At 41.2% G+C, this 12,877-nt stretch overlaps 1 protein-coding gene across 3 annotated transcripts in view; it reads left to right on the top strand.

Annotated features, from left to right (window-relative positions):
- The window catches only part of ALK (ALK receptor tyrosine kinase), a 792,617-nt gene that overhangs the window by 608,886 nt on the left and 170,854 nt on the right, over positions 1 to 12,877 (top strand). For all 3 annotated transcript variants that reach the window (XM_033937961.1, XM_033937960.1, XM_033937962.1), the window contains one exon: positions 8,627 to 8,796. In XM_033937961.1, coding sequence (XP_033793852.1) covers positions 8,627 to 8,796 — 170 coding nt within the window. The remainder of the gene's footprint in view (positions 1 to 8,626; positions 8,797 to 12,877) is intronic.

The raw sequence follows: 12,877 nt of genomic DNA, 5'->3' as shown, positions 1-12,877 counted from the left end.
CACATATTACACTATTATCTATACAGGTAACATAAATATCATTAAATAATTTCATTTTCCTGCATATAATAATATCATAATATATCCTAATATACAATACAAATAAAGAATAAAGTTACCCAAATATCACTATCAATATTTATTCCCCTCCCTCCAACCCCCTACCCCCCATTTCTTCTTTTCAACAGCATTCCTCAGCCTTACGCAGTAAGCTCAAAAGGCTTTTTCTCCACCTGATTTATATCTTAATGTTAGACCTTATTGTGGTAACCCACTGCTGGTGAGTGACATTTTTTGAATTTTTGATTTAAACATCGCTATTATACCTCTCCTTTCCTGCCTTTCCTTCAAAGTATACATATTGAGATCTTTAAGTCTGTCCCCATGCGCCTTATGACGAAGACCATGCACCATTTTAGTAGCCTTCCTCTAGGCCGACTCCATCATTTTTATATCTTTTTGAAGGTACGGTCTCCAGAATTGTACACTATATTCTAAATATGGTCTCACCAGAGTCTTATACAAGGGCATCAATACCTCCTTTTTCCCACTGGCCATACCTCTCCCCATGTACCCTAGCTTTCACCGTCACCTTTTCAACCTATTTGGCCACCTTAAGATTATCACATACAATCACACCCAAGTCCTGATCTTCTGTCATGCACATAGGTTCTTCATCCCCTACTGTTCCTTCGGGTTTTTGCAGCCCAAATGCATGACCTTGCCTTTCTTAGCTTTGAATTTTAGCTGCCAAATTTCAAACCATTCTTTAAGCTTCAGTAGGTCTTTCTTCATGGCACACAGTGTGGAGAGATGGAAAATCCAAAAGGCTGCAGATATTGACAGGTAGGGAAGGTTGTGAATCCAGTTTTTTTACTACTTCAGATATTTGTTTTTAAATGAAAATTTTGCATCAAACCACATGCCTAGATATTTAAAAGATGAGACTGGCATAATAAGAATCTCCTGAAGATTAGGGATAATATTTGGCTATGGTAGAGGGCCTGGGATCCAGCTTGTTACTGTCTTATCTGGGTTCAAAAATATTTATGAAATACTAGCCAATCAGCAACACCTAATTACCACCTTTCTTGTGGTGGGAGGTCAACATTAAATGGTGATTTGGGAAAAATAAGATAGATATTATCTGCGTAGAAGAAACCTTTGATACCAAATGACTGGATAAGAATGCATGGGGACTAAAATAGATATTGAAAAAACAAAGGCGATACACCACATGTGAGAGAGTGAACACAAGAAATACCAGAACTAGTGTGAACAGTGAACAATCTATTACACAAGAAAGAAGAAAACCACTGAAGTACTGTCCCAGAGAGCCCGATATCTTCTAGCCATGAGAGACGTATCAAGTGATCCACCAAGTTGAATGCAACTGAGAGATCAAGAGATATCACAGTGCAATATCCCCTTTATCCAAAATATTTTGAAGGTCACAAAGAAGAAAGGTCATTACTGTTTCGTTACTGTGGTATTTATGGAAACCTGCTTGGTGAGGTGAAGAACTTTGGTCTTTTCAATAAAAACAAGAAGCTGTATATATACTAATTTCTTTAAAAGTTCAGATAGAAAACATAGATTGGAAACAGGATGATAACTGGAGGGAACAGATGCATCAAGAAGTTTAAGTGTAGGTCAAAAAACGATCTGCTTCTTACTTAGTACCAGGAGGAGGAAACCTTGAACATTCATTTCAACCATGCAGGTGGAAGATAATCCAATGAGAAAAAGGTAGGTCTGAGCATTACCACAATCTTATTGAGTTCTAAGTGCTAGAGAAGAGAAAGTGGATAAGGTAGCAGAAGGTATTAAAGTAACTGTGAAACCCCCCCCCCCCAAATGTAAAGAGCTCATGGGATAAATATGATATAGGGACAGATAAAAATGGAAAATATAATATATTATTACACTAGAATCCTTATTTTAGAAGCTCTTTTCATGTTTTGGATGCCAAAAAACTGGCATTTAGACACCCATATTTCATAGACATCCATAACCCAATTTTATATTGGCTTGAAGATACAGCTTCTGATTATTCTTTTTGGCGAAGCCGGATGATTACCCTTTTGATGTGGGAACGGAGAGATGTGTCGGACCTTTCTTCTCTCCCAGGCCGGGTCTTTCAACGCACTTGGGAACCCTTCTGGACAACTATGACCCCGCTGGCCGAAGCCGCTTGCTAAATTGTTGAATTTCTGTATTTTGTTTTCCTTTGTTTCACCTGGTTACCTGGTTAGAAATTTTCTCTGGCTGGGATGTACTTGGAAGGAGGACCCTGGGAGGGAGGGGGTTATTTATTTTGGGGTGGGTTGTGTTGGGTTAGGGGTTTTCTTATTTATAGGTACAGGTTTTGTTATTCAAAATGCTGAGCTTGCTTGTTATTGCTTGGTTTCTTATTACTTAGTTTTGTTGAGCTCAATAAATATATTTGAATATAAAACCAGGAAGTGGGCATCTACTTAGACCTGGTACTTTGCACATCCAGGTTACACAATGGTGCTCTGAGTATCTTTCCACTGAAGAAATCTGAGGCAACCCCGAGTGACTGCTGTCCCCCTCTCTCCCAATGTGAAACTAACAAGGAATACTGGGCTCTATGACAGCTTCAGGAACTATGTATATTTATGGTACTAAAATCTTTTAAAAATTAACTTACTAGACCTTTAATTAGAGTTGAAGATCTGCTTAGTGGATAGTGCAGCAACCTGGAAACTGAGGGTTATTTCCCAGTTTAGCTTGGGGGTGGGGTTAATTGTGAACCTTCCAGGACAGAAAAAATGCACATTGTACCTGAATGTATAAGAAATTTGCAAGCCTGAAGGCTGACCTAGGACCTATTGAAACAGTGTAAATTCAAGTACAGTAGGTATTTTTTCTGTTCCTGAAAGCTCATAATTAGAAAAAACAGTAGACGTGGGTCTTGAATCAAGTTCCCTTGGCTTATAGACCACTGCTTTACCCATTAGGCTACACCTGTGTTTGAAATTGGAAGTCTGTACAGTATGACCATTTTGTAACATGGATGTTACTATGCTGCCCCAAAGAAATCCATGATCTTCGTTTTGACACATTCAACATTAGGACATTTTAGTTTGTAGAATGGAAGCTCATGCTGGACATCAGTTTCTTATTTATTTTAGAGCAGGCTATTATGTCGGCAGATCCCATTCTATCAATTGGTGAGGAGAGAGAATCAAAGTACACACCATAGAAAGAAAAAGCGAAAAAGCACCTAGGATCTTCGCGTACAAGACAACCAAACTTCTTGGTACTGATGCTATGTTTCGGCATAACCACCGATGTCAGGGGTCAACCAATTTGTTTTCTTCACGTTTGGAATAAGGTCCAAAAAACACTCAATATGGAATGAGACCAATGTTGTACTGTAGTAAACAAGGATTTTTAGTCTTCTAATATATTTGATTAATTATTTTAATTAAATAATCTGATTGATTAACTAACCACCTTTATTACAAGGTTCACACAAGGCAATATACAGCAGATAAATCTGGCTGAAGTTGGTGGTTGTTTTTATTGGGGGAAGAAGGAGAGGAATTCAGCTGCTGTGGTGGAAGTGCAATGGTATTTGGTTGTACTGACTAAAACTTCATTTTTATGTGTTCCAAATGGATCCAAGCTTGGGTTTGCTCCACTGTACACAAGAACATATTATCAGTCTTTTCCTACACAAAATTGTAGAGATACGGGGATACAACTGGGATTGGCTTACACAGCCGAGGGTGATATGGTTCCAGTGGCAACACTAGCACAGATCCGAATCAACTCACCCCATCCCCGACAGCATACGAGGCATTTTCAGCTATCTTTCTTTCAGTACATTGTATCAGCAGGGTCCTGTGTAAGCATGCCCTACGTAAAAGTAATTTACTATGCTACCACATCACCACGGGCCTCCACAACATTTAGAAACTGTCAGATATTTTATAGATCAATTAGAATCACTGTTCATGCCCAAGCAAGAAGTAATTCTTCTTGGTAGAGAGGTGAGTGAATCAGCATTCAACTTGTGGCCATTCAGTCACGTCTGGATCTTTTCTCTAGGTCTGATTTTGCTTTTTATAAGCAACTTTAAGAGGGATTGCATTAAAAAAAAATAAATCGCAGTAGCTCTGTCAAAGAAGATTAATGGTATTCCTACTGAAAATTTAAAACTAAAAGCTGGCAGAAGAGAGGGCTGGTTAAGAGAAGTGTTACATGAACAGATATCATTAGAAGAGAAAGAGACAGTAGCATTTGTAAAAAGAAATATTTGGAGTGACAATAATGGGCAAGCCAAAGTGACATTTCTGCACATCATACCCCTCCTTCTCCTCACTTTTAAATTAGCAGAATACCGGTAAGTTGCTTGGTCTTCTATATACAGTATTTATTTGGATTTAGCTTACACCTTTTTCTGTAGTAGCTGAAGGCCTGTCACATTCAGGTACTGTGGGTATTTTCCTGTTTCCAGAGGTCTTACAGTATAAGTTTGTACCTGAGGCAATGGAGAGTTAGGTGACTTTTCCAGTATCATGAGAGCAGCAGTAGAATTTGAGCATGGTTTCTCTGGTTGTTATGCTGGTAGGGTTACCATATTTTGAGCAATAAAAACCCGGACACATGGCTCCGCCCTGTCCCACCTCCAGTCCCAGCCTTGCCCCATTCCGCCCTCGGCCCCGCCCCCCAAAAGCCTCCCCTCATCTTCCCCGACGAGCTCCAACCGTGTCTGGCGCGACTGGAGCATGCACAGATGTATGTGATGTCATCTGCACATGCTCAGAGGCCCTCCAGATGCGGCCGGAGCTCATTGGGGCTTTCCAAAACCCAGACAAACTGCTGGGTTTTAGAAAGTCAGTCCGGGCACCTCTAAAGTGAAGACATGTCCGGGTTTTCCTGGATGTCTGGTAACCCTATATGCTGGTGCTCTAGATACTAAGGGGCTCATAATCGAAACGGAAATACGTCTAAAACCCGGCCTAAATCAGCACTTAGACAATCAGTGAGACAAGTCATCCAAGTGCTGATAATCGAAACGGGTTTTAGACGTATCTAAAAACGACTTAGGCCTTCACAGTGCTGCAGTACGCCCGGAGCTAAAAGGGAAGAGTGTTGAGAGTGGGATTTGGGCGGGACATGGGCCGTCCTAGACTTAGTCGTATTGCATGTATAACCGAAAGTTTAACAACACTACCTAAATGGAACTTGGACGTTGTGACTTAGACCATCTAAAACCGGGTCTAAATCACAAGAAGGTATCCAAAGTGACCAGATAACCACTGCAGGGATAAAGTACAGACCCCTACACACTCCCCCAATGATCACTGACCCCCCCCCCCGCCATAAAATTTGTAATAAAAACATCACATATCTGCCTCCAGAACATCAGCACCTGGCAACCTGGCATAGGAAAGCCTAGTAGAGCTGCATAGAGGTGGCTTAAGTGGTCTGGGGTTGGGCTAGTGATCCATGGAAAGGAGGACTCAGGCCCATAAGCTATTCTAACCACTGCATGCATGGTGAAACATGTGCACCCCCCCAAAACCCTTTTGTACTACCATATAAGTGGCACCTGCAGCCATAAGGGCTATTGAGATTGTAGACGGGTGGGTCTAGTAGGTTCTTGTGGGTGTTTGGGGGGCTTCACCATGACCTATAAGGTTGTTTTTGTGAAGTTCACAGCAGTGCACTGTAAGGTACCCCACTACTCTGGTGCAATGTTTGGGTGTCCAATCCATCACTTTGTTGACCCCAGCCACGTCCAAAAGGTCTTTTTCTAGGCGTTTTTGACTTGGACGAATTTTTGGACGTAAATGGGATATAAAGATGGATGACTTAGCAGTCTGGACGATCAGAAGACTGGACGTACAGTTAGACGATTTACGAAAAAATATATATTTTTGATGTGTTTTTCGAAAATTGACATTTTCCATGTCCGACTTTGGGCGACTAGGAAACTAGAACAGGCTGTACTGTTAACAGATTCCTACAGACACTACACAGAATCCTTCACCTCAATCACACATGCAGTATCTACCTAGAGCTTTCCTATTCCCCATCCTCTTATTCTCATCTTTCACTAACTCCCTCTCCCCACTTATCATCCAGCATCTCCCCTCTTTCTCTCTTTCTTTTCTAGCCAACAACTCTTTCTGTGGGTGGCGGAACAGACGCAAAACACAACACGGATATTTGAAAATCAAATGTAGTGTGTTTTGTTTACCTGCCAGATAAGTACAATAACACAGTAAATGATGGCAGAAAACAGCCTGCATGATCCATCCAGTTTGCTCAAGATGGCCAGAGCCACATTCACCACTCCATGCAGGCCCCAGTCACCCATGTTCAAGTGCCAGTAGTGAAGTTTCCACTATGGCAACCATACAGGCAGCCAAACATGGGGATGATAAGCGATTATAGCCAAGACTCCATGTATTGCAGACAGTATTCAGTTTATCTGTCAAAATGCATTCTCATTCCTAAGCTATACAGAACCCACCCCTCACCCCCATACACCCACACCCACCCATGTACTCATAGTATATAATGATAAAATGATTTAACATACTAGACTTGTCAAAATTTCATCCGTCTCTTGCCTTTTTGTGGGATTCAGAGCGTAGAAATATGTCCAGCATCAGCCTCCGTTCCCACTTCTCCTGCCCAAGATAACACCTCAACAGCTTTGTTGCGTTTTCATCCTCTTTCTATGTAGGCGTCTCCTGTGTCTATCCCATGTACTGGACTTTTGAATTCGCTCAGTGTTTACTTCATTGGCTGCCTTTGGAGGCAAGAGTATTATTAAAATTTTCCTGTATCTGCTTTAAGCTGATATCGGGATTGTCTCCAGGTTACATTTTTCCTCATTTTGTGTTGCATAGACCATCAAGAGAAACTAGAAACTTCTACTTATTCGCTTATCCAAAAATTAATGAGTGTAGATATACGACCTTCTTAGATAGGACCCTAGCATTTCAAGCTGATAGGCAACAATCTTGGTTGGTAGATGTATTCAGCAAGCTATGTTATCCTATTGCAGTTTTTGGAAATTAATTAAAACCATTTTGTTTGATAAGTTTATTACTTAGTGAGTTTTATTATTGAAATTCTATTTTACAAATATTTGTATTTTTTACTGTATTATTGTATTTCGCTGATTGTCCAGCTCTTTTTAGTGTAAACCGCCTAGAACTTTTGGTTATGGCGGTATAAAAGAATAAAGTTATTATTATTATTTGAATTTACCACCTCGCGTTGCTGAACAACTAGAGGTACGGGGAAAGGGAAGGAGAGTGTGCAAGTGGCGAGGGGAGGGGTGGAATGAGGCGGAGAGACGAAGAGGAGGAGGAGGGGTGCCTGTGCCCCCACCAACATGGCACCCGGAGCAGACCACCCCCTCACCCCCTTTACTACGCCACTGTCCATGGCTGCTATCGATCATCATTGCAAGCCACTGAGAAACCTAATGAGCACTCCACGTAATGCACAGCACAACACTCCACATAATGAGCACTCCACGTAATGCACAGCACAGCACGGCAACGTGTTATTTCTTGTGCAAACTTTAACAGAAGGGTCTGAGCTGTCATAGGCTTACTTTCCTGTCAGTGCCCAAGTACTGATTAGCTCAGGCACTAACAAGAAAATAAAACCTTGACAGCTCAGAGCTTCCTCTGCAAATAAAAAAAAAAATGACCCCTGATCCCTCCCTCCATGCCTTCAATCTCCCCCAGCTGTCCATAACCCTCTCATCCCCCCCATGCCATGTTTTCCCCTCCAAGAAACCATGGTCTAGTAGGCTGGGACCCCCAGCACCCCTCCTACACCCCATACCTATTTTTTTGAAGTTCAGCAGGAGGGATGCCCACTTCCTCCTGCCAGCAGGCCCACATCATCAAAATGGCAGGCCTTCCCTTCCCAGTGCATCCTGGGATGCACCGGGGAAGGGCCTAAGGCCCCTCCCTCATAGCGACTGAGCCAGCAGGGGAAGCCCCAAACAGCTGAGCAGCAGTGGAAGCCCCAAAGCTGCCAGCAGTTTTTGGGAGTCCTGCGGCTGAATTGATTAAGGCAGGAGAGCAAGCACTAGGCACAGGTCCCTCCCCCCTTTTATGAGTGATTCTCTGCACAGATAGCATGCATATAATTTACATGCTATTGTGCTGAGCATCACCAGTAAAAAAAAAAAAAAAAGAAATCACTCTCACTATGGTATTTTTTTACCATGGTGTCATAGCGTCTGGGTCTCAATCTTTCTCTCACCAGCTCTCTCCTAAAAAGGGAAAGCTGTTTGAGCTATGTATGGGCCCAGCTTCAGGAGAGCAGATTGTCAGTGAGCATGGACTATATGAAAAACCTACGTTTCATTACTGTGCCAGGCTCTGCTTCAGGTAAAGAGACCCTGTCCATAACTGCAGGAGATTCAGAGTATGGTGAGAGTAAAGAGCCTGATATAGTAAAGACCAAGACCTTCACCATGGTTTATAGAAGGACTGCCACAGGACATTCAAGTGTCTGAAAGTGCTTGATTCAGTGAACTTGTTCAACTGTTATTGCTCTGAATGGTAGGGTATTTATCTTCTTTTTGTGTGTGTTTTTTTTTTTTTTTTTGTAGTTCCAAGCATCTTTGTTCATTGAGGGTTTGCTGATTGGAAACATTTCCATAGTGCTGGTTGAGAATGAGACTGGCAAGACAAAGAGCAGGAAGCTATGGCACTCAACCAGTGGTGAAGGCTTAGGAATCTGGCAGTGGATCGTGCTTCACCTCCCTGAAATCACAGACAGGTATGACTCTTTTTCCTTACTTCAATACCATGCTAATCTAGGAGCATAGTATGCCAGCAGGTTCCACATAGTCTAACACAAAACTGGCTCTTGTACACAAATGTCATAAGTATTCTGCTTATTTTCATTTGTCTAAAATCAAAACTATCACCTGACTAATTTGTAATCACTCATATAATAATAATATTGTAGCTGTTAGAAGATAAGATATAGTTGGGCCACCTAGTATCCTGAGCTGTCCCTACCTGCATAGAATATGTTCTAGCTGTCATCCATACACGCTTAGCAACCTACACTGTTCAAGCTGTGGCCATTGCACTTACCCCCACCCGTTGCACAAATACTTTATTACCGCTAGAAGCAGTACAGTTATCATGAGCTGAAGGGTATTGCTTCATTACTCTAGGTGGGACATATGGTAAGGCTGCCAACTAGATCCAGATTCACAGGACAGGAGTGATCCAGTCCTGGGTTTATCCTGGTGCATGCTAGTTTTGCTTTTCTTAGGGAATAGTATGGGAAAATCAGAACTACATGTCCCAGCATGCAATAGGGTAAAGCCAAGACTAGATCAACCCTGTCTGCGAATCTGGATCCAGTTGGCAGCCTTAGACTGCCTGCAACCCATCATAAAAAAACTTGGCACATATTCCCATCACCCTCTATCTAAAAATGTACAAAAGCCTTGTTCGGAACTTGAATTGTTCATGATGAAGTTCACTATCTGGGTATTGTGTGTGTTCATTATCTAGGTATTCCAGGGATCACAAAGTCCCTCCTTGAGGGCCGCAATCCAGTCGGGTTTTCAGGATTTCCCCAATGAATATGCATTGAAAGCAGTGCATGCACATAGATCTCATGCATATTCATTGGGGAAATCCTGAAAACCCGACTGGATTGTGGCCCTCAAGGAGGGACTTTGAGTCCCCTATGTTAGACCAATGCTTCTCTTTCAGATCTCAAGTGAAATCTTTTATATATTCCTCTGATTTTCATACAGTTGCATAAGCTTAAATAATGCCATTTGTGGGCTATTCCAATATTACGAGGTATCTATATAGGACTTTCTGAGAACATTCAAAAAAATCACTGCAGTTAATACAGAATACAACAGCTCGCATAATTGCTGATCTTACAAAATGTGATCATCTAGCTCCTATCTTGGTTAAGTTATATTGACAACCTTTTAAGTACCAGATACATTTCTACCTTTTTATATAACATTTAAACTATAACATTCTTTGTTTGCTGAAGGGTTGGAATACTAAGTTCAATTATATGAGTCTTCACATACTCTCTGATGTAACCAGAGAGATTTATTGAATGTTCCATTGCTGGACCAGTGGCATTTGGTCAGGGCCTTTAAAGGATTTAGGGAAGGCCCTGAGCATAGGTTGATGGCTCTTCCACCTTACCTCTGGCTGCAGGCTCCCAGTGGCTCTTCCTCCTTCCCTCCAGCTGAGCTGTAGACTGTGGGCTCCCTGCGGCTCTTCCTCCTTATGTGCCAATATTCAGAGTGTCTTGCTAGTATTAAGCCATCAAGGGATTTTCTACAGGTGCTGAATCCCTTGACAGCTCAAGGCTGACTATTCCTAGGGAGATTCAGTGCCTGGACAAAATGTCCTAAAGGTGTTTTGTTTTAATTTGATTGGTTGGGCTGGCAGAACTTCTGGGCCTGCCCAACCAATCAAATCAAAACAAAAAACACCTTTGAGGATTCCTTCCAGGCTCTGAATCCTCTATCAGCTCTCTCACAACCATCTATGACCCTTCTTGCCCCACCTCAGAACCTGGCCACAATTGTCTGAGTCAAAATGAATTAGGTTTTAGATACTGGTATATGGTTTGCTTGAAGAGTGTATATAATTAGTTGTTTAAAAGTGCTTTTTGTTTTGGAATTTTTGGAATTTATTAAAAAGTTTTATTAAAAAGAAAACAAAAGTGTGCAGTTACCCCTATGCACATACCGGTAAGTAGAATGAATGATGAAGGATATGTCTTCTTGCGTGCAGTCTAGAATTTTTAACCCTGGTAGTATGCTTATTGTTACAACGGGACTTTAATTACAAGGCCCCACATGATATTTTCATTATGCAAAGAAGAAAATGGTAATTTCTTTCAATAACGTATATCATTTCCATCTGCAATTTTGATTAAATTTCCACTCATTATCATTTGAAGCACAATACGGGTAAAGCCAATGACTGAAATATCTTGACTAATGAACATTTTGCAAGGCAACAATCAGCTTCCATAGCCCTAAATTAATAATGATATGGTGATGTGCCAGAATTAATTGAATTATGTACAAAATGCTCCAGGGTAAAAGTTTGATGTAGTAGTTGTAAGAAACTCCTTCAAGGTAGGTCCAGAAGGTCTCCCACTCACTAGGACAACTGAAAGTTGGATACACCTCATTAGTGAGATGCTTAAGCTTCTGATTAAGAGTAAATAGTAGTAACAGTCTAATGCCAATATTAATAATAATAATAACAACTTTATTTTGTATACCGCTATACCATAAGCAGTTCAGAACGGTTTACAGAGGAAGAGACTGTACACAGACAGCGATGTTACAGAAAATACTTTCAATTACATTAGTAAGCCGAGAATAGTTAGGTATATCCGGAAGTATGTCAGAGGTACAACAAGTATTTTAGAGATAAAACAGGCAGGAAGGAGTCGTAGAAATTAATCAAAGAGATAGGTTTTAATTGATTTCCTGAAGGATTTGTAGGAGGGTGAATTAGAAATGAGGGTGGTTAGACATTTATTCCATTTGCCTGCTTGGGAGGGGAAGGCAAACAGATAGGCATTACGTTGCAAGTGGTGCCTGTAAATACAAAATGGTGCGACAGGTAGATTGGGGATGAACCTGTTATGGTTTTGAAGCAGAGGCAGGCAAACTTGCCTCCATCGGTAACCAGTGTAGTTTTCTGTAGAATGGGCTTATATGATCTGACTTTTTGGGACCATAGATGAGATGGATGGCAGTATTTTGAATGATTCTCAGTGTTTGGTTTTCTTAAAGGATCCCAAGTATATGATATTGCAGTAATCTAAGGTGCTTAAGATTAGAGATTGAGCCAGCAATTGAAAAGAGAGGAAGTCAAAATAGTGTTTGATGATATGAAGTTTCCAGAGGGTGCAAAAAAATTTTTTAACCTGAGCATTAGTGTGGTCTTCAAAAGTCAGACATCGGTCCAGGATGACTCCAAGGATTTTGATGGTAGAATTGATTGGGTAAATTAACCCGTTTAATTTCAGAGGTATTCATTAGCTTGTGGTTAGGACTTGCCAGGAAAAGCTTGGTTTTTTCTGAGTTCAATTTTAGTTTGAATTGTGTAGTCCATTGTTCTATCTTAGTGAGAATAGATGAGGTGAATTGTTCTGTTTCTTGTGTCAGTGAGGTTATGGGAATGATAATTTTAATGTCCTACATATATGTATGATTTCAATTTTAAGTCAGATAACATATGACCCAATGATGCCATTTAGACGTTGAACAGAGAAGGAGAGAGAGGGGAGCCTTGTGGAACTCCGCAGGGATTACACCAAGATTGGGAAAAGGTTCCGTCGCTGTGGACCTGGTAAGTGCGGTTTTATAAGAAGCCTGTGAACCAGATTAGTACCTGTCCAGAAATGCCAATGGAATCGAGGCATCTGAGCAGAATGTCATGGTTTACAAGGTCAAAGGCACTGCTCAAGTCAAACTGAAGGACCAGTGCGCTTTTCCCCAGAGAAAACAGATGGAAGAGGTGATCAGTCAGCGACGCTAAGATAGTTTCCATACTGTAGTTTGTGCGAAATCCTGACAGAGTCGTGTAGAATGTTAAACTTCTTTAATTTTTTATGAGATCTAGGTTAACTAGACCTTCCATTAGTTTAAGGAAAAGAGGTATGTTGGCAATGGGTCTGTAGTTGGTTCCTTGGAGTTTTTGATAATAGGAGACACAAGAATGTGGCCTAGTTCCAACAAGAAGTAGCCAGTGGACAAGCAAAGAGAAACCCAGTTGAAAAGTTCAGCATTGAATGGGAAGAGGGCTGTTTTCATGATAGTTGTTGGACAGTTGTCTAGTAG

This window comes from Geotrypetes seraphini, chromosome 3 (genome assembly GCF_902459505.1).
Source record: "Geotrypetes seraphini chromosome 3, aGeoSer1.1, whole genome shotgun sequence".
Taxonomy (NCBI): domain Eukaryota; kingdom Metazoa; phylum Chordata; class Amphibia; order Gymnophiona; family Dermophiidae; genus Geotrypetes; species Geotrypetes seraphini.
This window is presented reverse-complemented; position numbering and strand designations above follow the sequence as displayed.